Consider the following 27,514-nt stretch of genomic DNA (forward strand, 5'->3'; position numbering starts at 1 on the left):
GGGAAAATCTTGCGAAATTCCCAGGAAAGTTAACGACGAATCCCGGTGATTGCGTGTCCATTTGTCAAAGTAGAGAAAGTGAATAAATTAAAGATGATAAACATAGAAATTTAATTCTTTACTTAATTCTGTGATGTGAGTTGCAGTATGTGAGAGTGTCTGTCGGCAAAGTCACACGTGGTTACTTAATGTGATAAAAAATGGGTTCCGACTCACATAATAACACGTGTTACAGAATATTTATATATCTGAATCATAATTTAGATTGCATTTTGAACGTAGTCAAGTGATCAAATCTATATTAGTTTAAATACAATAAATAAATGGAATAATAACCTAATCGGAGTTAGAGTTTAGAATGTAAACCGGACAAGCTATATGTATTTGGACCCGAACTTTGTTATAAATCAAACAAAATTTATGTTTGAACTCGAATTTCGAACATATAACTTATGTTCAATTTGGTTTAATTTGAGTGGAACAAATTCGATTATTCGAACAGAGTTTTATCACCCCTACACTTGATAGGCTGAAAGAGAAGATTGATAACCACTGTCCACAAACATACTAACCAGGTAACTGCCACATGCCCACAACCAGTGACTCTACTCGGTGGGCCTTGTTTGGCTGGCCCGGCCCAATATCATAGTCCATCTCCTTGTCTTTAGATAAATTTTTTTTTAGTATAACACAATTCCATTTCATTAGGAAGCTCTATTAACTAAATTGCAAAAAGAGGTGTTTGATGGAATTTGCAAGAAGTTTTTGGTGACATGAATAAAGCAATCGAGTTGTTTGGAATATGATGTAATCTATAATCAGCTATAATTGCCGGAAATTGAGCTTGAAGTAATGACACCATCAACTCTTTTCGTCGTTGATTCGGACAACTAAAGTCCCCTCGCCACCTACAAGGTTACAACACAATTCGACTCGTCTTGACGAGACATACCTTCCCCAACTAATTTCTGATTGAAATAGTAATCGGAATTCAACGTCCTGAGTACGATTCGAACGAGTCAAACAGCTAAAGTGAGACGGCCAAAAATTTTAAAATTTATGTGCGTCAATATAGGAGAATTCTCATATATATATATATGAGGAAGAGTCTAATATAAGGTTGTAAAATAAGGATTTATATTTATACCATTGATTTGAAACATGTGAGACCCAAAACAATGAACCCCACTTGTCATCTCATTCATCCGCACCATTAAAATATAACTCTTATTTTACACTATTACATTATACCTTTATTTGAGAAATCCTCTATATTTAAGAAAATAGAAATGGCCACGGGCCTTATTGGCCATTAAAGAACAGGCTTTGGCAAGAAATGCTATTGGGCCTTAACATCAGCCCACGAGTAAGCCCATGAGCGCAACGCAAACAGTGAAGCATTTATATGCCAGCCGGCAGCCGGGATTGGTGTATTCATGTGGATTGGTGTATTTATAGAGTAGTTTGAGCGATTAAAACAAAATGTTTGAAGAGAGTTCCATTTTTGGCAATCATCGCCTTACGATTTTTGGTTTTCTTGTGACGGATCTTCCAAACCCACTTCAATGACAAAGAAACAATCCTTTCTTTCTCCATATATCTATCATCAAGTAACAGAGAGGGAGAGGGAGGGGAGGAGAAATGGCAGTCATTCCTGGAGCTACTTGTTCTTCAACAGTGTTGTTTGGAAGCAGAGGAAGGGGAGTGATCAGGCCTTCTCTTGATCAGTACAATGGGCTTAAAGCAGGGGAGAGCATGCAAATGGGTTCGGGAAAGGCTAAGGCAACTGGGTTTGTTTCTACTTCAGGTATCAGCCTTATCAGTCCCTGTGTTTGGTGTTTGTTGCATTACATGGTGAGTTTTTGCTCAGAGTGAAGCATGCCTGTCAGGTGTTCCTGAAAATGCCAAGTTCATATTTGAAATTTCAAAATCTTGTTTTGGGAAAGAATGGTTTGTGTATCTGTAGAATCAAACTTCCTGTCTTAGTTCATTATTATAGAGTTGCATATTGGGAGTTAAAAAGCTTGTTCATTGTGACATGCTACTGAGAAGAAATCTTTGTTTCAATGCACCTAACTTAGCTCTGGTTGCCACTACAGATTGATCTAGATGGTCTTGTTGTCTCTACTTCATCTATTTTGGACATTTAAGTGACATTAAATTGATTATCATTTAAACTTGTGCTTCATTGATGCTGTTGCTTGTGAAAAATTTTGATTTTGTTCTTTTCATGCTATAAGAAGGTTTAGTTTTGATGTAATTTCCTTTCCTTGGCTCCAAAATGCAGAACAATAAGGACAATGGTTGCCACTACAGATTGATCTAGATGGTCTTGTTGTCTCTATTTTTCTATTTTGGACATTTAAGCGACATTAAATTGATCATCATTTAAACTTGTGCTTTCATTGATGCTGTTGCTTATGAAAAAATTTGATTTTGTTCTTTCATGCTATAAGAAGGCTTAGATTTTGATGTAGTTTCCTTCCCTCAGCTCCAAAATGCAGAACAATAAGGGCAATGGTTTCCCCAACTGTCTCTGCACCAAAAAGAGAAAAAGATCCCAAGAAAAGAGTTGTTATTACTGGCATGGGTCTAGTCTCAGTTTTTGGCAATGACATTGACACGTTTTACAACAAACTCCTCGAGGGAGAGAGTGGGATCAGTCTAATCGATAGATTTGATGCTTCCAATTTTTCAGTCCGTTTTGGTGGTCAGATCCGTAATTTTTCTACTAAAGGTTACATTGATGGGAAGAACGATCGCCGTCTTGATGATTGCTGGAGATACTGCTTAGTTGCTGGCAGAAGAGCCCTAGAGGATGCCAACCTGGGCACTGAAATCCTTGAAAAAGTAAGTCGATTTACTTTCTTGTTAGATGTTTTATTCCTATTACTACACGGAGAACTAATGGAATTATGGAAATCCTATATCTGTTTGGCCCACAGATGGACAGGACAAGAATTGGAGTGTTGGTGGGAACAGGCATGGGGGGCTTAACAGCTTTTAGCAATGGAGTGGAAACTCTTATACAAAAGGGATACAAGAAGATAACTCCATTCTTTATCCCTTATTCCATCACCAATATGGGGTCAGCGTTGTTAGCTATAGACACTGGCTTAATGGGACCAAATTACTCTATTTCAACTGCTTGTGCAACTGCAAACTATTGCTTCTATGCAGCCGCTAATCACATCAGAAGAGGCGAAGCAGATATCATGGTGGCTGGCGGGACTGAGGCAGCCATTATACCTACAGGTGTTGGTGGTTTTATAGCTTGCCGGGCTTTGTCACAAAGAAATGACGAACCCCATAAAGCTTCAAGACCTTGGGACAAAAATCGTGATGGTTTTGTCATGGGAGAAGGCTCTGGTGTGCTGGTACTAAAACATCAATTTTATTTTGGCTTTGTTAGCATTGACATTACTCTCATCTTTTTGTGTTCCCTAATGAATGGTACCAACTTTGTTCATTGAGAGTAGATTATGGAGAGCTTGGATCATGCAACGAAGAGAGGCGCCACCATAATCGCCGAGTATTTGGGCGGAGCCATTACTTGTGATGCTCATCATATGACTGATCCTCGGTCAGATGGTCTTGGGGTTTCCTCTTGCATTACCAAGAGCTTAGAAGATGCTAAAGTTTCCCCTGAAGAGGTAGAGGCATTCACTGATATCTTGAAACAAAAGGGATATTAGATTTCATTTTCATGGAAGAAATTCATATCAAGTTGGTGACAATAATGTTTCACAGGTGAACTACATTAATGCACATGCAACGTCAACATTAGCAGGGGATTTAGCAGAGGTCAATGCAGTCAAGAAGGTCTTCAAGGACACATCTGAGATAAAGATGAATGGGACTAAGGTTAGAAACGCTCTTTATATCTGACTTACATGCAGTTCGATTTTGTATCTCCAGCGAACTAGAAAATCTATTAACAATAACAAATCTAATCGCATGAATATAAAGCATTGTTGCTAACTAAGCTCACACGTTTTTTCCCGGTTTCAGTCGATGATTGGACATGGTCTTGGGGCTGCTGGTGGATTGGAAGCCATAGCAACCATAAAAGCAATCAACAGCGGCTGGCTGCATCCGACCATTAACCAAGAGGTACACAAACAAAACCCGCAATTTACATACGCTTCTCTCCATTTTGTGAACGTTTAAAGTGGTTTCCTAATGCAATTCATGCCAATATTTGAGTTGTAGAACTTGGAGCCGGCTGTTACAATCGATACCGTTCCCAACGTGAAGAAAAGGCATGAAGTTAATGTTGGTGTGTAACATATTCTCTCTATCACTCATTCTGTTCCATAAAAGAAAGTACAGCTTCAAAGCTTATGCATTCTGTCTTCTTTACTGCTCTGCAGCTATATCTAACTCCTTCGGCTTCGGAGGGCACAACTCAGTGGTGGTTTTTGCTCCTTTCACACCCTAAACAAAACTCACTCTCAAGGCAGGCATGCATGCAATTTTTTTCCTTCATTTGTTTTTCCCCTTATGATTTCAGGCAGCAATATTGCCTAGACAACATGACAGAGAGAGACTGATTCTCAGAATTATTTTCTTGAGTTTTCTCATTTACTATCTTCAGTTTGATGAGATTGAATTCAATGTTATCTAATTACTGATTAAATGGTTCTGGCATGATAGAAGTGTTGCAATCAAGACTCAAGACTACATTCACAGTTTTTTTAACTGTTGAATGGGATATCATACATTGTATTATTTCAGTATCTTTGAATCACTTCCAGAATCATCAAAGAAATCAAATCTTCTTTTGCATCATCAAAGAGTGCAGAAAGCCAAACAACCTGATTTGAAATGCCTCATAATAGGGTTCTGGATTTTCTATCAAGAGAATAAACATGGATGGTAGAACCGGACAAGCTTCATATTACACAGCCAGTGGTTATAACTTCTTTACCAAATTTAGCTCTCAAGCTACCAAAAAAGAGTCAAACCACATCAGTATTTCCTGTGTTGGATTTTGAAACTGGACGATCGAATAACGTCATCATCAGCTTTCATGGTTTCCTCAACAGCTGAAATGGACTCGGGTTTTGTGAAGTAGGTAAAGAGGATGTAGATGCCGTCCAAGTAAGTGTTAGACTCCCCAGCTTTGTTTCTCTTCTTGATGGCATAGGCTAGTGGGATGACCCCTCTGTTGAATATTTCCACATACATTCCACCCCCGGTAACAAGCAACTGCGAGATGATCAAAGTTAGGCAAGCCTACAAAACAAACTAGCAACAACTGGTGGACAAAGACCTTTAATATCAGCACCATATCACGCATATATTCTTTACTTGACTCATTGAAAATACCAATATCACATTTCGATCAAGGGGCTCAAGGTTTGAAGTTATACAATACAAGATGAAGTTTATCTGGGAATGGATTCTAATGACACTTTTATGATAATATTTTGTAAACCCCTAATGTTATCTGACTCAAAACCGATTTTTTTTTGCCACCCCCATATAGTATCATGAATTTTGCTCAAATATAAATATGCAGACATCTGAACAAAGCAATTGTACTAATAAGAGCTACGCAAGGGCCACACTGTCTTTTCTCCATCAAGTCAATGTGATCACTAGCACAAATGAAAGACAATAAGGCTAAATTCCCATTGCTCTAGGTCATCTTTTGCTCATGTGAAGTTAATGGCGATTCATACCAGCTTACGATGTAGCAGTTGCAATTATGGATCATGGGGAAATCCCAAATTTTCAGTCTTCTATTTGGCAAGGAATTGATTCACATAAACAACAAACTCCAAAATTTCATGACTGTAACATCTAAACTTAAGCTTCGAATTGGCTCCGATTCAACTTAAGCTGGTATAAGGTTCAAACATGCATCTGTTTCACTCAAATCCCATTCAATTGAGTTCAACAATTCTGGGTGTCAGGTGTGCATATACTCTATAGTAGTACTCTAAAAAGGCTTTAAAAAAAAAAAAACTCACATGCACAACACTCCAGCAGTGGGCGGGCAGGGTCGGGGACAGTCCAGAAATTTAACCTATGACTTCTGGATTGCACGACTGCAACTCTACCACTATATAGTATTATCCTCTACTCTAAAAATGTCTCAATTGAATACTCTCACATTTGAGCACACAAAGATAATGAAATGCACTAAAGATGAGATATTTTTGTTTCAATCTATTAAGTTTCTTCGACAAATTGTTTGTATCTCCAGATATTATTCTATTTCCCCACCACTTACAGTAGAAGCAATGTACTCTCCATCCCACGATTTCAAAGGCCATGGAATGATATATGTAGAAATGCTAACACAACCTGAACAGTTCCCCAAAAATCCCACGACTATATAACTATCAACAAACGCTAAACAGCCAATTTTGTTCGAATTTTGGGGTTTGAAACAGTAAATTCCGATGAAATCATAAACTATATAAGCGAGTAAAAGAACAAGCAAGTAGAGACAGCAACTTTAGAACGATCATTACCTCCTCGTACTTCTGGGTAAGGGCTAGGCGCTCCTCCTCGGTCATGTCAGGTCTCAGAACAGCCATGGTCTCGTATTGTCGAAGACCCGGTGGGCACTGAATCTCCTCCTTTTCTTCCACGGCCGTGATGCCCGACCCTGGAGATGTTGAGTCGTCGCCCGAACCGAATCCACCTTCGAATAATGAGTCCGAGAATTCAAAATTTTGGACCTTGATCCTGGATAGACCATTCTCTCTCCTCTGTTTTATTTGGAAGCAGTGAGATTTGGGATTCGAAGGGAGCAGTTTGAGGCCATGAATGAAGGATAGAAGTTGCGAAGATGGGGTTTTCGAATGATTCTTCGGATAAAACGGGAAATTTGAAGTATGGGTCAGTGTTGATGTGAACGAAGAGGATGCCATTGTCGTTTGAGCTCGAGCTCTCTCTGTTTTCTGGGAAGTGAAAAGGAAGAAGCGAAGCGGATAATAGATAAGGAGCTTGTACGCATCTCGGCGCAGGCTACCAGTGCTTCCAGCGTGGTAGAATGGGCCACGATTCTCATGGGCTTCAGCGTGCCTAACATAGGCCCATAGGGTCCAAAATTTTCAAGTGATTTTTATTTGCACCCCACTATTTTCAAACTACACATCCATTTGCATCCCTCATAATAAAACTATGATGCTCATCTTTTGAATTTGCTTGAACTGATTCGTCAACATGCAATGATGCGATTGAGAAACCAATAAACCCTAAATTAATTCAACTTTAGTAAATCAAAAATTTGATCATCCAAAAACAAATAAGCCTTACAAGTTGACCATTTTGATAGAGTGAAGATGACATGCTCGCAAGTCTCTCGTTGAAAGTTTAGGGTGGGGTGTGATAATCCTATACCTAGAAAAATAGAAGGTCTTAACCAAAGCTAGAGTGTAGTTGACAAAATAATGGAGGGCAAAACTGCAAATAAAGCTCACTTCAATAAAGGCATATGACGTAGGCCCATTGGGTCCAAAGTTTTCAGGCTTTTTGTTGAGAGGCCCATTAGTCTTTGATAATACGATCCGGCCTACTTCGCAGATCCAAACGGGCATAATCTCTTTCTTCGCAACCACGACAGTCGAAGCAAAAGCAGGGAGAGGCGGAAAGGGAGATTGGCCGTGATGGATCCAAAGCTAACAGAAGTGTCGCAGCTGTTCGAGCGTTTCAAAGCTGCTCTTGTGAGGAACGATTTCGATACCTGCGCAAATCTACTCTCTCAACTCAAGGTTCAACACTCAAAATTCTTAATTGTTCGACCTCAGAATCATTGATTTGCAATGTTTGTAGTTCTTTTTGGTCGCACACTTTAGGTATATTTTGAATATGTTTTTGGTCGTTAATTGGAGAACGATTTTGTTATGTGGATTGTATGCTAGGTATTTTACATGTGCAAGTGAAGATTTGGTTAGCGAGGGTTAATTAGGGTTTACTGTCGTTTCCTTCAAGATGATATTTCTGTTTTGACAGATGGAATTTCTATTGGTAGGATGTTTGTTTTCCAGGACTGGATTTTGAATTCGAAGGTTTTTTTGGTACTTGGATTTGTAGGTTATGCTGAATTCTGATTTCAAAAAACCAAAATCCCTGTTTTGGTTCTTTTTGTAGATCAGAATCAGGCATTCCTATCTTAGAGTTATAAATCTGGTTATCATAATGCTTGATGGATATTGTTAGAGATTGAAATGGTATTAGTTAGATCTTGATAACTTTCTATTACTGGCTAAATGCTGATTGCGTACTATTACAAGTGCTAAAGTGTGCTGGATATTTGTTTTCTTGAAGCTCCTATTCTCGTAGGGTTTATGAAGGATCTTTGGCATGCTGAATATTTGGCTTCCAGTTAATATAGCGCATGGGCTGTATCGCAGGTCTTGCTTACAGGATTCAGAAGCTTACCACCTTTATTTGAAGACACTCCAAATGCAATCCATGAATTGACATTAGCGAGTATGGTTCTTTACTCAAGTTCATTATTTATTATTCTTGCTTGTTGAATCAGAACATGCAGTACTATATTTACTTGACGTCACTTAGAGAATTGATGGAGTAAGAAGAATTCACATGAATGAATTGTATGCTGAAACAAACCTCTTTACTGAATTTCAAATGCCAAGGGATAGACTGAAAAGAAAGCAGAGAAAAAACTAAAGCACCAAAACAACTTGGATATTCAATTGAATCAATTTAACATTGACAAGACATAGTTTCATGGATTATGCAAATGTGGTCGTTGTCATTGACTATAATTTTAAGTACTTGCTCACTCTAAATATTTAAGTAAACCTTACTAATAATGTCATTTTAAATGTAAAAATTCGACTTCATTATAGCAACAGTTACAAGGATTGCAAGGAAAAAAAGGACAGAGTGAGTCTGTGTTTCCTCTCTCTTTTATAGATAGTTAAAATGATTTGCTTATAGCATGTATTCTTCCTTTTTTCTATACCACTATTATTCTGTATTGACTAAAAAAACTATTTTAAGTGTGATAACAATGTGAGTATTCTTACAACAAATACTAGTGTAGGTGTGACAACACTTGTGCTGACAAATAATAGAAATGACAAGTTGAAAATTTATGGTGAAATGAAAAGGACAATGGACCAAATGTAATTCATTTCTTCGCAAGTGTTATTTATATATTGAGGGCAAGTCCGGAGTGAAAATTAAAATGTCACCTTCTCACTGCCCCTTTGAAGCTAAAACCATGTTAAGTACTTATATTGCTAGCTTGGATGTTTTTGGTTTGTAAATTATGGATAAATTTGTCAGCTGCTGTAGTTCTTTTCTTCTAATATTCTCTTTTTTATGAGAACATTCAGGGGACATATACGAGCATGCAGTTATTTTGAGCGTGAAAACTGAGGATCAGGATGCATTTGAGAGGGATTTCTTTCAACTAAAGCCATATTATACGGATGCTAGGTAATTTATTGACCTAGTTTTGTTGCTATTCACGTTTTGTAATAATTTAAGTTAGATATCATGTGGAGCACAACTGGTATATGATAAAAACATGTCAATTGAAATGCCTTATCGTCATCCAATCTATGTGAATTCCCTTTATTTGACATTTCAGCCCTTAAGGGTTTTTTTTTTTTTTTTTTTTTTTTTGTGTGTGATGGGGGAAGGGATTGTTAACGTCAAATTTAATGAGACAAGTTATCTGAATGTTGTGACTTGTGATCATCAAGTTTGTTTTGTTCGACATTTCCTTGCGTCAGTGCAGAACTGAGTGTACTCCTATGATCACATTTGGGTTTGAATGTGTTTGGTGTTTTGTGCTGACTAGTTCTATTCTAATTGGGTATTTTTATTAAACAGAAATAAGGTTCTTATCAATCTTATATATATGACGATTACATTCTTTTAATGGAGCAGTGGCCGTCTTCCTCAATCTCCTCAAGAGTACATAATATTAGGTCTCAACCTGTTGAGGCTCCTCGTGCAGAACAGAATTGCAGAGTTCCATACTGAATTGGAACTGCTCTCATCTACAGCTCTGGAGAATCCTTGCATCAAGCATGCTGTAGAGCTGGAGCAATCTTTTATGGAAGGAGCTTATAACCGTGTATTGAGTGCTAGGCAGACTGCACCCCATGAATCTTTCGTTTACTTTATGGATCTTCTTGCAAAGACAGTTAGGTATGTTATTTTGATTCATCATATCAAACTTGAAGAATTATACTCAAAAAAATATATAAAATGAAATAAAAATTGACGAAATATAAATGGGAATATTAGCCACCATGTAAATATGTTCGTCCAGGAAGTTACTTGTGTTATCGTGTTTTGCTTTCGTTGTGGTTATTATTTTTTAGGATTTTTTTTTTGTGGGGAATAGGTAGTTGGATGGTTAGATTTGAGGGGCTCTCGTACATATAAGTTGATTGTTTTTGAAATAGGATGCAATGTTGTTTCTAAAATGAAGTTGGTAAATGAAATGAACTTTAAATAGTACCCCTAAGTCAACTCGCTCTGCCCATTTTCAATTACGTAAAATTTCATAGTTGTCCATGCCAAAACTATTTAGAATGTGGGACTTGACTCTATGCACGAGTGAATGTGGTTTTGCTTTCAAGTTTCATTAGCTGTTTATTTTATGCAGAGATGAAATAGGTGGCTGCAGTGAGAAAGCATATGATTATCTTTCAATAAGTGATGCTCGTCAAATGCTGCTGTTTTCTTCTGACAAGGAACTTGCGGATTACATCAAGGAGGTAATGTACTTTGAACAAATCCCTTTAACGATGGAATTCATTTGAAAGCGGCTATGAAAGGTGGTAAAGACTTCAGCATATATAGGTTCCTTGTTTCCTCGAGGGTACACTTTGCTGGCTCTTATTAGCCTTAGGCGAGGTTTAGACCATTTTGGGATATATCCTTTTGCTGGTTTGGCTCCTTCAAATATAAAATCAACTTTATTGCTTCATTGTAGGATCATCCTGAGTGGGAGATAAAGGACGGATGTGTGTTTTTCCAGAAGGCAAAGGAAACTGCCCCTTGCAAGGAGATTCCATCTCTGCAACTTATCAATCAAACGCTGAGTTATGCTAGAGAGCTGGAGCGGATTGTTTGAGAGAGCTACTAGTGTCTTGGCCATAGTGTTGCCCATTTTCTTCTTTGATTCAGAATAATTCAGACTACGAACTTTATTTGTCATGTACTTTCCTTATTTTGTGATAAAATTCGTCTTTGATGCAAACCATTTGATAACTAGCTTTCTTGAGTAACTACTTCAAAAGGCCATTAATTCAATTGCAGTTGAAATATCAACTACTTCAACAAGAAATTATGACCAAATTATGTACCAAGTTATCAAGTAATAAGCTAAAAGCTCTGTGCAAACTACACTCTTAATTCAATTGTCATATCATATGTTCCAACTTAGTGAGCCAGTGCACTAATTTATGAACTCAGTTCTTTAAAATCCCATACTAAGCACAATTGTCTTAACCCTAAATACAGTGAATTCAAGTAATCTACCTTCAAAATTTAATTAATCTACTTCACAGAAATCAAAACCGAAAAAAGTAAGAAGGCTTGATCAACAAAACCATTTTGTAAAGTACATAGGCTTCTGTGGTACTTTTCTCTAACAACATATAGGTACTTTGTTGATTGAGACTTGAGACATGAAGGTCCAAGAGGAGATTTTCAGTACTGTGAAGCATCATACATCATCCGTTGAATCAACATAGTTTCTTCTTTCATCTTTCCTGGTAAATACTAAATAGTCCAGTAAACGCATTCAACTCTCTGTGCTCCATTTCCCACTCAAATTGGGCAGCAAAGACACCCCAATGCCAAAAGACACAAATTTGTTTGAAGTTCATTTGGGTAAGGTCTACTATCTCAATTCCACACACAATATATCAAAAACCATAACCAGGAACAGAATCAACACTGCAAGCAATCATTCAAAACACTCAAAACAGTATACAGGAAGAAGCTTTTCTTACAGCTGAAATAGAATACAGAACCAATTAGTTGGTTTTCTTGTCCATGTTCTTAACCAGTTGTTTCATCTGAAACCTCCAGAAGAAGAAATAAGCCAAACCCAATCCCACCAAAACCAATATCCAAACATTCTCCTCCTTATTCTCCTTCTCTGATCTCAACTCTTCTATGCTGAAAATTTCCCTCTCGACTTTCCCACTTATACCCTCCTCCACACTCCCATATAACACATAGATCCTATCTTCACCTGCCATTGTTACTGAGGTTGGAAATCTCTCCTCATCAAGCTCAATCTTGTCATATACTACTCCCTCACTCCAACTATCCTGACTCTTCAAAAACCAGTGTTTTTTCGGGGAAACTACCAAAACGACGCCGTCTCTTCGTACAGAGATCCCATCTGCCAAAACCAAATTCTCAGTCAACAATACCTCCCTGACAGTGCCGTCATCTGAGTCGACCTTGAACATCTTGCCAGTGTTGGATTGCACCACCAGCAAGTAACCCTTGCTTATGTAGACAACGCCGTTGAGCCCGCAGTCCTTGAACGAGTCGGCAACCACCGGATAACGGGTGAAAAGAGCGGATTTGGAGAAGATCGACACCTCTCCTTGAGAATTCACTTTCCAGATGAAATTACCGGCGGAGTTGGTGACGTATGCGTTCCCCTTAAAATCTACCGCCACGTCATTCGCCCCCGGGAGAGTGGTTGTGATGCTATCATCGTTAGGGAGGTTGGCGAGAAAAAGACGTTTGCGACTGCGGAGGTCGTAGGAAGCAAGGGCGTTGAACGGAGATAGTGGGTTTAGAGAGCGGATGACGGCGAGAACGCGGTTAGCTTTGGAGTCAACGGCGAGACCTAAGATTAAGGTGTTTTCAGGTAGGGAGGGATCTGAGATGGCCGTTTCAGTAACTCCAGCATCGGAGACGGAGTGGATGGAGCGTTGGTGGAGGGAGCCGACGAGGAAGTGCTGGGCGGATGAGTCCCAGGCAAAGGATTCAGGGTAGAGATTTGGGGATCGGAAGTTGATGATGTGGGGTTTCCAGGCAAGTGATGGGATTGGGCCGACACGGAGGAGGAGGATGAGAAGCAAGTTGAGTAGAGCCGCAGCCGGTGTTGATCTCGGAACGGACATGGTTGATATCGTTGGCGGATGAAATGGTATGGGAGGGTTTCGATTTTGTACAAACATCATCGCTTAGTTTCCTTGTCAAATAAGTTTTTTTTTTTTTTTTTTGTCTTTTTTCTATTCGATTTCATACAGTCACATCGGTTAGCTTTACAATGTTTTTCTTATCAAATAAGTTTGTTTTTTCTATTTTTTATATGTAGAATCTACAATCAATGTGATGATATACGATGCCACCAACAATCCTACAAAGATCACGTAGAGGAAAGATCGTGAAGTTTGGCGTTGGTATGATGTCGATCGGAGAAGTTTCAATGATCAAGACAATAATGCGGCTAAGAGATTTATAGTGAGAGAGTGGAGAGAGTAGAGAGAGAGTGTGTCAAATACCTTCAAACTTAGATTCTTTTAATATGACGGGACCCCTTGTATTTGTAGACTTCTTACCATGACTCACAATTGGCTCGTGGATGCTGTGCTGGCCAACAATGGGCCTTTTCTTAATTAGGCTATGGGTTTATGAAGGAGTTTCCTTGCCCATAGGCCCGTGTCGAGTCGATTGACAATTGGGGCAAAGGCTTGTCAAGATTTCTCTAGAGGCCATGGGTCTATAGACCGTTGGCGATGGCCATGGACCTTTGCTAAGAAGATGATAGCTTAGGTCATGGGTTTGTTGGGCTAGACTATAGGCCGTGGGTCTTATTGACGAGACAATAGCTCAAGCCGTGAGCCTGTTGGGCTTTATTGTAGGCCATGAGCCTTATTGAGGAGATGGTAGCCCAGGGCATGTGTTTGTTGGGCTTGACTGTAGACTATGGACCTTACCGAGGAGACGGTAGCCCAGGACATGGACCTGTTGGACTCGAATTTAAACCGTGGGTCTTACTGATTTATGGCTTATGCAGATTTTAGCCCATACAAAGTATTGTCAAACCACTTTTTGGTCCTCATTTAAAGGCTGGCTTTGGAGGTTTTTACCAAATAACAATCTTCATGTTTTTAAATAAATAACACAATAACAATGGCTTACTCGACCCATTGCCAGTGACGTCGTTAGTACTTTAGTTTGAGAAGGAGGATTCACCAGGAAGAAGGTTTTGAACATTTGATCATGTAGGAAGATTCATATGGGAAGGGTTTGTGAACTACTAAAGTTCCCATAACAAAAAATTGACAAAAACACTAATAAAGTTCTTAATAAAATTAAAACAGTGTGTTATTTTAATCTGTCCGGATTTCATCCGGGACAATGTTGTCATCCCGATATTGTCTGGTGTTCATTTATTTGTTTTTTGGTATTCTTCAGTCCTGGTGCCTACTTTCCTTGGCTCTGGTTCGTAATTTCCTAGGCTTATACCCGTTAAAAAAAACAAAAGGTTTCAACACATCACCATCACATGAGTTTTAACAATATTTCTAAACAACTCGACCTTTCAGTACAAAACAGCATAACCAACAATCAAGTCCAGAAATGTTGACTTATCAAAACACAAAATTTGTCTGTTACCTGAAGGAATCTCAGGTTATTCAATAATCCTTTTCAAGGTGAACTTGAACACAAGCTTGCCAAACTTCCCCCTCACTTGTCTCCACTCCTTGACATAGTACAACCCATCATACACATACCCAGACTTTGTGCCATCTGTGGGTGATGGCTTGGAGTACTTGAACCCGTGAATAACCCTCACGGGGTTTCTGGCTCCAATGCTGTTCCTCAATGCAAGGTTACCTCCTGTCCATCTCTGATCTACTATTCTGCTACTGACAGTCGGATTCCCTCCCTGCCCACAATAAACTACTTCATCTGGGGAGCTCATGTCATTATCATAGCACCCAGAAGCCACAATGCTTATTGCCAGATTTTGACCGTTTTCACCCCTCTTGAAATCAATACCATTTGATCGTTGACGGTGAAGGCCGATGATAAATAATTCTGCCCGGTACTGAAATCTGTCACTGACATTGATTCCTGAAACATGTCCAATTCGTTTTGTAGCGTTCAAACACCTTTGGTGTTTTTGGAAAAGATTAGCTACAACTGTAGGAAGAGTTGTTTTGGGTCCTTCCTTCTCACGGGACAGCTTCTCTAATTCCTCCCTATATAAAGCCAAAGTCCTCTGGACAGTTTGGCGACTAACCCCCACAGGTTGGCTCCTTTCAACCACAGCAGCAACTGGTCCTCTGCGTTGATCATGAGCAGTTCCAGATGAGTTTCTAATGCCGCGACTTATGGAAGGAGAAACATTGTTCGAATTTGCACTCATGTTGGTAGTTTCACCCTAAAGGGAAGGGAATTCAGGCTCTTAATGAACTAATCTTGGAAAATTATATTCCCATGGCTTGCATTTCAGATAAGGTGCATCATGTTGTCCATTCTCATTTGGGTTAAATCAACCCGTCATAAACTCTGGTTATACCTGAAATTATATGAGAATTAACATCTTAGAGAGATTATTTGATTACCAACCACAAAGAACAAAATGACGAAGAAAAAATTAACAATAAATATAGAACTACGGCATTTCGGAAAAAATAGAAGAATATCACTCCTCAAAAATTCAAAATAAAATTGTGCGCATATACAAAATAAGAAATATTCATTAGACTATAAATTTTTAAAAAAAGTGGGGTAAGAAGCATGCCACCCTGTCACTACTGCAGCAACACAAATGAACAAGAAATAATCATTTAAATGCCAATGCAAAGTAAGAAGAAGGCAAACCTTGTCACCATTCCATAAAAACAATAACACAGTTCTCTCACATAACTTTAGAGAGAGAAGACAGAGAAATGAAATGTGAAGAAACCTGAATCCCTCCAGAGAGACAAACAGAGAGTGGAAAACCCAAAAATCCTTATAGCAAACTTACCAACTATTTTTTAAGGAAAAATTTGAATGAAAAGATACAAGAATTTTCAACAGTTGATATTGGATGTGCTAAATCTTGTATTTAGCATAATTCATATAGTGTTGCAAATTATCAACCTGCCATAAAAGTTGAGATAATTAAACCCACTTCCATCAGTCATGAGTCATTTACTTTCTTAATAGCCCAACACCCCACATTTGCAGGACATAATGTAGAACTAAAGTTGTAATGAGTTTCTAACTCCTAATTAAACCCTTAATGTTGTCCATCCACTAAGATAATAACATCAGAAGTTTATGAGTGTTTGTATATATATCTTTTCCATATGTGTTGAGGCAAAAGCTATCCCATCCAAAGCCAAAACTTATATATTCACTCAAACTAATTGAAAGCTTGAGTTCAAGTGAATGGCTTCCAGTGATCTCATTTGAGAGTCCGTCATCTCAAATCACTCATTTGGTTTGTTTCTTACTTTAAAATAACTAATGTCCAAGGATATAAAAATGGGCTTGGGCCTGGTATAGGTTAGGCTTTTGTCCAAAATCAAGTGCCAAATGCCGACCGTGTAATTGCCTCTATGTTTAAGACTAAGCCCTACCCTATAATAATTTTTAATTTCTAGACATATCGCCTAAAGCATTTAAAAGAAAAACAAAGGAGCGGGAAAAGTAAGATATAGATACCCCAAACTTTCACATGTCTACTTTCCATAGTGCAAAACCCAAAAACTGAATAAAATCATTTTTAGTTAATGAAGAATTTAAGTATTGAAAGACCAAAATACCACAACTAACACCTAAAGCAAGTATTATCAAAACAATTCCTCAAATTGGACATCGAGGAGTAGACTAAACAAAACAAGAAAAAAAGAAAAAACCAAAGATATTTTTTTATCAAGTGAAAGACCATAAAAAAACATGATCTTGTAGAAACATGGATTGAGTTACTACAAATCAAGAGGCAAATAAGAATAGAAAAACCTTGGAATGAAAATAAATCATAAGAATCAAGTACATACCTTGAAAAGATAAACCCACAAAAGTGAATCTCTTACGATTGGATGATGGCCTTATTTAAGTATTGAAAGAACAAAATACCACAATTAACACCTAAATCAAGTATTATCGAAACAACAACTCAAATTTGACATCAAAGAGATCAGTAGACTAAACAAAAAAAAAAGTATTTTTTATTAAGTGACAGACAACAAAAAAAAACATGATCTTGTAGAAACATGGATTGACTTACTACAAATCTAGGGCAAAATAAGCATGGAAAAACCTTGGAATGAAGATAAATCATAAGAATCAAGTACATACCTTGAAAAGATAAACCCACAAAAGTGAATCTCTTATGATTGGACTAATAGCCTTCTAACAGGATTCAATCACCAGCAAGCTCAAATGATGTGACTAGAAACGGATCAATGAATGACACTAATGAGGACGGAAAATGCACTCTCTATGAAAGGAAGGTACTTCGGTGGTTTCGGCTGCCCTAATTCTGAAATGGTGAATTAGGGAAAACATGATCTTAGGTTTAATAAATAATAAATTATTACGCCCGCTCATTTCTTACTTACTCAGGTCTGGGCTTTTCAAATAAAACCTCAGGCCCAATTTAAAACTAATATTTGGCATGTGTCATTGTTATAGTTTCACCAGTGGAATCCAAATCTAACGATCTGTAATAACTATTTACTCTTTTAAACCCCCATCTTGACTTGGGTATCATAGTGCAACAGCCGGTGATATAGGCCACCTAGATCACCCAAGAATTTCTTGTTGTGCAGGTGTTTAATTAGGTCTAGCCATACTGTTAAGCTACCCCTCGAGCTCAGTTTGATTCATAACGTTGCAAATTTATTGCATGAGGATTTGCAAACAATGTAACTTTTCTACCGTTTCTAAGTTTTAACCTGACACCCATAAAAACCTCACAAGTTAACCATTAAATATAGTATTCCAGCATGTCTAGGACTTTTGACAACCTAAAGGAGAAGCATGCAGTCTCTATAACAAGAATGATTCCTAGCCACCATATGACATCCACCAGTGACCAGCCTACAGAGCTCACTTTAGATCCTTATTGAACAAAGAAGATAGGGCCTAGCTCTCAATTCAAAAACAGTAAAGAAATCCAAAAGCAGCTCTAAGAGTATAAGAACTGAGAGTAGTGTCAAAAATTATTCAAAGAAAAAAGCCCATCAATCGAATCAAAAGAGCGAAAGGTCCTAGATAGAATTATTGTGGATACTAGTCAAGCCACAATTAGGTGAGTTTCATCATAGGAGATTGGAATTCCCCATGAAGAGAAACAATCCTTACTCTACAATCTAGCAGAGAGTTCATTGTCCAAGGGAGGATGGCTAAACCTTTGCAAAATCTTCATTGTCAGCTTGGCATGTCATAAGAAATGAGAATACAATCATAGTCAATAACATTCCCTACAGAGAGGATCTATAGATTACCACATTTATACCAAGTAATGATAGAATCTTTTCAAGATGTCCCTGAGCTAAATGGCTAATGCATTAAACTCGGATGAGATCGGTATCTTACCTCCTTTTTTCCCAAGTATTAGATTCTAAGCTTAGTAAATTCTAGCTAACATGATTACCTCTTCCTTTGCTTCTTATATTAGGAACTATGAGCTTATAAGGCTTTTACTTCATTCAATCAATTTGATCACGAATCCAGACCTGTTAGGCATGTGCATGATTGTGAACAATAAATGATGTTAAATGTAGGTAACGATCTCCACCTTAGGGAAAACCATGATCATATGATTCTACATATTTTCCTATTGACTCTATCCATGGCTACGGAAAATAGCTTAAATAGTTATCTTGGTTTATCACAATAACAAAAACCCGAGAACCATAAAAGGTAAACAACACCCATGCACAAGGCTCCCAGAGTATGCAGGGTGGGGGACAAGCAAAATGTACTCATATCTTACCCCCACATAATATGTGGAGAGATTATTTCAAAGAATTGAACTTGTTACCTCTAGGTTGCATCCTTGCAACTCTACTAGTGGGCCACGTGTTCGCTTGTACCCGGGAACCATACTGCCTCTTTATTTATTTATTGAAAATGAGAGAAGTGTAATAACATCTCAAGATATAGTTATCGAATTGAAGAAAGTACATTTCACAGTGAAACTTATATATATCTAAAAGAAAATAATTTATAGTACTCTACTTTGAAAAAAAAATTAGGTACTAAACCCTAATTGTTATGGTGTTTTGGTCTCTAACATCCCTTAAAACAATAGAAATCCAGAAAAGACCTACAAATATTGAATCCTAAAAAAGGATCAAGTCATCAAACCCAACAAAGATCTATAAGCAAAATCCCTCAAAAAGTTCAGGAAAGATCTACACTAGGGAAACTGATATGCTGACTAGTTCTCCAAAGAACATCCCTTTCCCTCCCTCATCCCATTGAAGGCTCTTGTCTAATCTTCAGAACAACCTCAGACACTCCCTCATTGTTATCTTAATTCAATTGAAGTGTTATCACTTATCTATCCTTTAGCATCTCTTTGAGTGATCTTACTGCCATCGAGAAGTGGTATGTCTCATGTTTCACAGATTCTATGACCCAAGCAAGACAATCTAATTTCCATCCTCTTTTGATTTCATAAGAGAACTCATAGACATCATTACAGTGATTCCTATGATCAATATAACAAATCAGCATCTTTCAAAATTTCCAAGCCAAAAAGGCGGGTGCTTCAATGAATCCATCACTTCTTTCCATGTAATCCTTCTCTTCCTACAGCTCGTGAGGATGTCTGATAAGTAATCTTCAAAAGCAACGTGATAGCAAATCACTCGCTCTTTACCAACTAGAGTATCACATTTGTTGCTAGTAACTTGCTTCAATAGCAGTTCCACAATTGAAACAATTTTTCTCAAACGCAAGGTAAAGACTGTAAAAATTATCATTTATGCACATCATAATCAAGTCATGGGTTGTTGTGATAATGGTGGATAGTGAATGATAATGATTAGAAAGAGACTTGATCCTAACCTGACAGTCCAATGAAAAGAGCCGGACCGAAATGGATCCCATACGCTTCTTCCACAGATTTCACATAAATGAGCGACTCCTTCACTAGATTTTCCAGCAGTGGCCTCTCGTTCGGGAACAACATGACTCTGGAACTGTTCACATAGGTCTGAACCCCACTGATGTCCAGCACTTTCAGAATCTCTCAAACCCTCACCACATCGTGAAACGAAGATGGTCTCGTCTACACCCCCAATTTTGAAATTAGTAGAAGAATCCCATTTCGACACATTGCCCAAAAAGTCAAAAATAGTTGAACTTCAAAAACTAGGGATTAAACCCAAACCTGAATCACTTGATGATCCTTGTTTCATGGCAATAGAAGCAGAGCCCCCTCGTAGTCTAAGCATCTACACCCCCAATTTTGAAAGAAGTAGAAATCCCATTTTGACATATTGCCCAAACAAGTAAAAAATTGTTGAAATTGAAAAACTGGGGATTGAACCCAAACCTGAATCACTTGATGATCCTTGTGTCTTGGCAATAGAAGCAGAATGCGTCTATTGCCAAGACACAAGGATCATCAAGTGATCCTTGTGTCTATTGCCAAGACAAGCGGCGAAGAATGCCGAACATAGCACTAGCAGTGACTCTAGCCATGGCCGTAGCAGCAAACACATCAGAACCCAAAACTGTGTATGCGAATCGAGATCAAAACATATAAATAATCAGCGTTACAATTTTCAGAGCTCGATTCGCAAATCATGTGAGCGATTGTTGGGTTCGATAACGGAGATTTAGAGAGAGTGTTAAGAGTTCATTGATTCACTGTGATAGGTATGATTCGCCCCAAATTCGGTTACTGTTCTTCTCCTTCGCTGTTAACGATGTCGTTTCACTCTTGTAAACAGTAAATTCAGCTACTGTTGCTCTCTAAAAAAAACGATGTCGTTTTACCTTTGTATTCTTTAATTTGAAACGGCAGCGTCTAGACGTCAACTTAGTGCACAATGAGGCAGCATTTTGGTTCCCAAACGCCTATGCACCATATTATTTATTTGTTACCATGAAACCTGAAACTTGGTAACAAGACAAGTAGTATGGAGAAGAGATTCTTGTCTAAACTTCATTTTTTTGGATGACAGGAACTACATTATACAAATTTACCGTTTAGATATTCGATATGGGTCCAAATTCATGCCGTGAAGCCCGGAGTGAGTTTAGGTATTGATTTCTTTATTTTTGTTTTGGACAATGACATCGTAGGAATTGATATCCATGTCTTTACATACTTTTCATCTTCCCTTTACAGACTCAAATGTGATGCCAAGATTTGGATTTTTGTTTCTTTTCTTTTCTTTTCATCAACTGATCAAACCTTTTTTTGTTTAAAAATCATACTGTCGTAAATGGAATTGGTTAGTGAATTTCCCAGTTGAAACTGCACTCAAAACAAATTTATGGAAGTGGCCTCTATTGTTGGAGTGATTTGTAAGACTAAAAATATCACATACATAATCTAGTTGAGTGGTTATAAATAAAGTTTAAATCTTAAACGCATTTTCATGATCTTAAGTAACAATGACAACGGCCCATAAAGAACAAATTCGTACAGACCCAACTTACCTTATCGTCAAGTAAAAAATTTATACGTGTGCTGTTTTGATGGCCCGAATTTATGCCAAATATCGAATGTAGAAAGATCATGCTTGTATGTGTCATTCTTGGTTTTAAAAAAAAAGTTTGTGCGCTACTAAAGTTACCATAAGAAAAAATTTGATAAAAACACCAATATCGTTCTTAATAAAATTAAAACAAAAGGTTTCAACACATCCCTTCCAAAAGGTTTCAACAATTCCACCTTTCAGTACAAAACATCTTAGTCACTAAGAATGACAAATAATGTGTTCATGAATACATAGCACCCAATGCTATTATGCTTATAGCCAGATTTCAACCGTCTTCACCCTTCTTGAAATCGATATCATTTGATCGCTGACAGTGAAGGCCGATGACAAACAATTCAGCCCGGTATTGAAATCTGTCATCGACCTTGATTCCTGAAACATGTCCAATGCATTTTGTTGCGTTCAAGCATCTTTGTTGTTTCACGAAACAATTGTTTTGGGTCCTTTACAATCACGGAACAGCTTATCTAATCATTCCTGTATAAAGCCAAAGTCCTCTAAATTCACGGCTAACCCCCAAAGGTTGGCCCTTGTAGTACCCATTGCAGCTGTGGTTGCAAGGAACCAACCTTTGGGGGTTAGGACTTTGGCTTTATACAGGGAGGAATTAGATAAGCTGTTTCGTGATCCAAAAAAACCCAAAACAACTATTCGCCAGTTGCAGGTAATTTTTCTAGAAACAACAAAGATGCTTGAATGCGACAAAATGCATTATACAGCTCCATTTTCTTGCTGCTACCTTCTGCTGTAGATTTCATTTCTGGCTCATTTTTCAGTTCTGCAACTCCTATTTCTAACATGAATATATGAAGAAATAATATCCACATCATAATGTTATTTGCAATTGTATCACTCACCCACCCCACAGAATTGTATTGATTGAACCAAATTCTCCGTCAACAATACTTCCCAGTGCCGTCATCTGAGCCGACCTTGAACATCGTGCCTGTCTTGGATTGCACCACCAGCAAGTAATCCTGCTTAAGTAGACATACCGTTAGCCCGTAGTCCGTGAACGAGTCAGCAACCCCCGGATAACGAATGGAAAGCGAGGATACAGAGAGGGAGCCGAGGAGGAAGTGCAGAGCGGACGAGTCCCATGCAAAGGATTCAGGGTAGAGATTTGGGGATCGGAAGTTGATGATGTGGGATTTCCAGGAAATAGGATTGAGCAGAGCCGCAGCCGGTGTTGATTTGGGGATGGACATGGTTGATATCGTTGTGAGATGATGAAATAGGATGGGAGGTTTCCTTCGATTTTATACTAACATCCCTCGCTTACCTTGTTACTTTGTTCGGGTTAATTTTTAAGCTGCATCTAACCATGGTTAGTTACATGGGTAACTGACCAAGTCTTCCTAGAAATAACAGCCATGATTTTCCATAGGAAAGGCCACGATTTTAGGGGTTGTTATACCACGAAAATATTTCCTTTTACCGAGTTATCTTGGATCTCCACTTCCTTGAACAAGATCCTTCTTTTCTTTCGTCTCCATTTTGAGAGAGAGTTTGTTCGATTCTTGGTTTATAGTTACATTAACAATGTAATGGTATGCTTACATTAATGTGTGTTTGTCGTTATTTATTCTCGTCTTCTATTCATGCTACATATGTTTATTATGTTTATTGTGTGAACGTTGCTAACGTGTTTATTTTCTTAAGCACAGAAAATAGGAAAGATCTACACTAGAGAAACTGATATGCTGACTAGTTCTCCAAAGAACATCCCTTCCCCTTCCTCATCCCATTGAAGGCTTTTGTCTAATCTTCAGAACAAACTTAGACATTCCCTCATTGAGATCTTGATTCTTATTGGCCACTCCTCCTGAATAGCTATAGGCAATTTCATCTCCATCTACATGTCAGCTTTGTTAATTTTGAACCAATTTTCTGAGTTTTTTAGTGGGCACAACAAATTTAGGGTTTAAGTGCTCTTCTCTCCTAGTCCCGCGCCTACTATCGTGATTCTCTCCCACGCCTTCTCCCTGGTTTTTGTCTCCTTTCCCAATTACTGTGAAGCCTTCGACCATGTAAGATTTTTTTGGGTCTTCTGATCTTCTCTCCCCCACCTTCTCTAAGATACCTTCTTACACTTTTTTATGTGTCGGAGTGGTAAATTGTATCAAATGGGCATAAAAGACAAATTGGCAACTCTGATACGTGTCTGTTATGTGTAATTGCCCATCTGATACGTGTCTTTTATGTGCAATTGTTCATCTGATACGTGTCTTATCAGAGTCTTGCATACAAATTTACATGTTAATGTGATTGTAGGACATTTTTGCATTATAGAATACATAAAATCTTACGATTTTACGACTCCGATTTTACACCTCCTTTTCGATTTTAGGTAAAATCCCGATTTTGATTGCCTTGCTCGCTCTTTACCAACTAGAGTATCACATTTTCTGCTAGTAATTCCACAATTGAAACAATGTTTCTCAAACACAGGGTAAAGACTGTAAAAATTATCATTTATGCACATCATAATCAAGTCGTGGGTTGTTGTGATAATGGTGGATAGTGAATGATAATGATTAGAAAGAGACTTGATCCTAACCTGACAGTCCAACGAATAGAACAGAATTGAAATGGATCCCATAAGCTTCTTCCATTGACTCCTTCACCAGATTTTCCAGCAGTGGCCTCTCGTTCGGGAACAACATGGACTCTGGAACTGTTAATCACATAGGTCTGAACCCCACTGATGCCCAGCACTTTCAGAATCTCTCAAAGCCTCACCACATCGTGAAACGAAGATCGCCTCGTCTACAACCCCCAATTTTGAAATTAGTTGAAGAATCCCATTTTAACACATTTCCCAAACAAGTCAAAAATAGTTGAAATTGAATAACTGGGGATTAAACCCAAACCTGAATCACTTGATGATCCTTGTGTCTTGGCAATAGAAGCAGAATGCGTCGCCCTTTCGTAGTCGATTTAGTACACAATGAATCACCATTTTGGTTCCCAAAGGAACAACACATGTATAATGTATTTGTTACTGCGAAACCTGGATGTTGGTACAAGAGAAGTAGTATGGAGAAGAGATTCTTGTCTAAAATTCATTCCTTATGACATCCAATATAGATCAATATTATGACATCCAATATAGATCAATACTCGAGCCGTCAGGTTTGTACACACAGAAATTTCTCATCCGACGACATGATAAATATGATAAAAATCCATCCCGTGACCACAATAATCCAAATTTTACTTATTTTATTTATTTATTTTTTTATGCTCTAGTGAAAACAAACATATACAATTAGGACAATGAGCTGGTTGTGAACCCACAATGATACAGCGCAAATACCACATCACACATTACTTTCACTTCTTCTTGTCTTGCTCTACTTTTCTTTGGCCGAGTGAGCCATGGTGCTGATTTCTTTATTTGGTTTTGGACATGACATCGTAGGAATTGATACCATGCCCTTTTCATCTTCCTCTTTCCAGACTCTAATGTGATGCCAAGATTTGGGTTTTTGTTTCTTTTCTTTTCATCAACGGATCAACCTTTTTTTTGTTTAAAATTCATATTGTGGCAAATGGAATTGGTTGGTGAATTTCCCATTTGAAACTGCACTCAAAACAAATTTATGGAAGTGGCCTCCATTGTTCGAGCGATGTAAGACTAAAAAATCTCATATTGGTCGGACATAAGTAACCCAATTGAGTGGTTATAAGTAAAGTCAAATTCCATAAAGAACAAATTTGTGCGAACCCAATCTACCCTGTCGTTAGATAAAAAATTTATGCACGTGCTATTTTGACGGCCCGAATTCATGTCAAATATTGAATGTAGAAAGATCATGCTTGTATGTGTCGTTCTTGATTTTAAAAAAAAATAATAAAAAAAGGGTTTATGAGCTACTAAAGTTCCCATAAAAAATTTTGATACAACAAAAGGTTTAAATAATTCCACCTTTCAGTACAAAACATCTTAGCCACTAAAAATGGCAAGCAATGTGTTCATGAAGAACAATCAAGTCCAAAGATGTTTGATTTATCAAAACACAGAATCTAATTGTTACCTGAAGAAAGCTCAGGTTATTCAATCATCCTTTTTAATGTGAACTTGAACACAAGCTCGCCAATACTTCTCCTTCACTTCTTTCCACTCCTTGACATGGTACAACCCATCATACACATACACACACTTCATGCCATCTGTGGCTGATGGCTTGGAGTACTTGAACCCATGAATAACCCTCAACCGCATTTCTGGCTCCCACGCTGTTCCTCAATGCAAGGTTACCTCCTGACTCCTGTCCATCTTTGATAGACTATTCTTCTACTGACAGTCGGATTCCCTCCCTGCTCACAATAAACTATTCCTTCTGGAGAGCTCATGTCATTATCATAGCACCCCGAACCCACAATGCTTATAGCCTTATAGCCCGATTTTGACCGTTTTCACCGCTTTTGAAATTGATACCATTTGATCGTTGACAGTGAAAGCGGACGACAAACAATTCAGCCTGGTACTCAAATCTGTCACCGACATTGGTTACTGAAACACGTTCAATGTATTTCATTGCGTTCAAGCATCTTTGTTTTTTCTGAAAAGATTAGCTGCAACTATAGGAACAATTGTTTTGTGTCCTTTACAATTATGGAACAAAACTTAACAACTCATCTAATTCCTCCTTGTATAAAGTCAAATCTCTGAACAGTTTCACGGCTAACCCCAAAGGTTGGCTCCTTCCAATACTAGTTGCTACTAAGTTGTTGCTGAGGAGCCAAACTTTGGGAGCTAGCCGCGAAACTGTTCATGGTTGATATCGTTGTGAAATGAAGGAAATGGGATCGGAGGGTTTGGATTTTATACAAACATGATTGGTCAAACGCTTAGCTGTGATTTACAATGTTTTTCCATGTCATATAGAGTAATTTTTTTCTCCTTTCTCTATTCGATTTTATACAATCATCATTGGTTGGCTTTACAATGTTTTTCTTCTCAAATAAGTTTTTTTCCCTTTTCTTTTTATATGCCCATGTATTTCTTCTCAAATAAGTTTTTTTTTTCCTTCTATATTTTTTTGTATGCCAATTTTTTTCTTCTCAAATAAGTTCTTTCTCCTTTTCTTGTATATTTTTTTATATGCCCATGTTTTTCTTCTCAAAAAAGTTTTTTGTCCTTTTCATTTATAGTTTTTTATATGCCAATTTTTTTCTTCTCAAATAAGTTTTTTTTTTCCTTTTCTTTTATATTTTTTTATATGTCTATGCGACCAACATTCCCACAAAGATCACATAGAAGATAGATGGTGAAGCTTGACTCATATGGTTACGAAATTTGCGGAGAGATAGTCACATACCTCTAAACTTAGATCCTTTTAATGTGACGTTACCTCGAATATTTATAAACATTTTATTCATGTGAACCAGGATTGACAAGTGGCAAGTGGGTGCAGAGTTGGCGGACAGGGTCTTTGCTTAGTTAGGCCGTGGGTTTATGAAGGAGCTTCTTGAGTTATGGCCTGTGTCAGACCGATTGAGGCTTGAGACAAGGGCTTGTCAAATTTTATTTAGAGGCCATGGGCCTGTAGACCGTCTGTGAGGGCCATGGACCTTTGTTAAGAAGACGATAGCCCAAGCCGTGCACATATTGGGTTCTATTGTGGGCCTTATTTAAGATACTATAGCCTAGGTTTTGAGCCTATTGGGCTCAATTGTTAATCTCTTATTTTTTTTAAAAAGCATCAATATAGTGTCTATATTCAATATAGTGTAATTTATTTTTTTTAAAAAGCATCAATATAGTTTTTTCTTTTTTCTATAAAGAAAAATAGATTTCATTAAGAACAATTCGCTTCTACATAATGAAGAATAGA

General features: G+C 37.9%; 5 protein-coding genes across 7 annotated transcripts; 2 read left to right on the forward strand and 3 right to left on the reverse strand.

The window, feature by feature from the left end:
* The first annotated feature begins 1,460 nt into the window (after nt 1-1,460).
* On the forward strand, nt 1,461-4,608 carry LOC119986517 (3-oxoacyl-[acyl-carrier-protein] synthase I, chloroplastic-like). The gene is made up of 8 exons (XM_038831104.1): nt 1,461-1,807; nt 2,492-2,850; nt 2,946-3,377; nt 3,480-3,653; nt 3,751-3,864; nt 4,012-4,113; nt 4,213-4,279; nt 4,374-4,608. The coding sequence occupies exons 1-8, from the start codon at nt 1,642-1,644 to the stop codon at nt 4,439-4,441; spliced, it is 1,482 nt and encodes a 493-aa protein (XP_038687032.1). The 5' UTR covers nt 1,461-1,641; the 3' UTR covers nt 4,442-4,608.
* A 154-nt stretch (nt 4,609-4,762) lies between these two features.
* On the reverse strand, nt 4,763-6,967 carry LOC119986518 (30S ribosomal protein S6 alpha, chloroplastic-like). The gene is made up of 2 exons (XM_038831105.1): nt 6,486-6,967; nt 4,763-5,211 (listed from the first exon to the last, which is right to left on the reverse strand). Exons 1-2 carry the CDS (start codon nt 6,885-6,887, stop codon nt 4,972-4,974), a joined length of 642 nt encoding a protein of 213 aa, XP_038687033.1. The 5' UTR covers nt 6,888-6,967; the 3' UTR covers nt 4,763-4,971.
* A 567-nt stretch (nt 6,968-7,534) lies between these two features.
* LOC119987176 (26S proteasome non-ATPase regulatory subunit 8 homolog A) lies at nt 7,535-11,220 on the forward strand. Its single transcript, XM_038831983.1, has 6 exons — nt 7,535-7,730; nt 8,373-8,451; nt 9,327-9,429; nt 9,886-10,149; nt 10,613-10,724; nt 10,943-11,220. Exons 1-6 carry the CDS (start codon nt 7,626-7,628, stop codon nt 11,081-11,083), a joined length of 804 nt encoding a protein of 267 aa, XP_038687911.1. The 5' UTR covers nt 7,535-7,625; the 3' UTR covers nt 11,084-11,220.
* A 239-nt stretch (nt 11,221-11,459) lies between these two features.
* On the reverse strand, nt 11,460-13,173 carry LOC119987177. 2 transcript variants are annotated; one of them, XM_038831985.1, is made up of 2 exons: nt 11,988-13,173; nt 11,460-11,805 (listed from the first exon to the last, which is right to left on the reverse strand). In XM_038831985.1, the coding sequence occupies exon 1, from the start codon at nt 13,158-13,160 to the stop codon at nt 11,991-11,993; it is 1,170 nt and encodes a 389-aa protein (XP_038687913.1). In that variant the 5' UTR covers nt 13,161-13,173; the 3' UTR covers nt 11,460-11,805; nt 11,988-11,990. The 2 variants fall into 2 exon arrangements, with proteins under 2 accessions (XP_038687913.1, XP_038687912.1); XM_038831984.1 differs by having other exon boundaries at nt 11,967-13,172.
* Nucleotides 13,174-14,466: 1,293 nt separating this feature from the next.
* LOC119986612 (histone-lysine N-methyltransferase, H3 lysine-9 specific SUVH5-like) lies at nt 14,467-20,760 on the reverse strand. 2 transcript variants are annotated; one of them, XM_038831248.1, is made up of 3 exons: nt 20,330-20,760; nt 20,005-20,227; nt 14,467-15,511 (listed from the first exon to the last, which is right to left on the reverse strand). In XM_038831248.1, the coding sequence occupies exon 3, from the start codon at nt 15,356-15,358 to the stop codon at nt 14,618-14,620; it is 741 nt and encodes a 246-aa protein (XP_038687176.1). In that variant the 5' UTR covers nt 15,359-15,511; nt 20,005-20,227; nt 20,330-20,760; the 3' UTR covers nt 14,467-14,617. The 2 variants fall into 2 exon arrangements, with proteins under 2 accessions (XP_038687176.1, XP_038687177.1); XM_038831249.1 differs by having other exon boundaries at nt 20,495-20,515.
* Nucleotides 20,761-27,514: the final 6,754 nt, after the last annotated feature.

Source organism: Tripterygium wilfordii, chromosome 20 (genome assembly GCF_013401445.1).
Source record: "Tripterygium wilfordii isolate XIE 37 chromosome 20, ASM1340144v1, whole genome shotgun sequence".
NCBI classification, from domain to species: Eukaryota; Viridiplantae; Streptophyta; class Magnoliopsida; order Celastrales; family Celastraceae; genus Tripterygium; species Tripterygium wilfordii.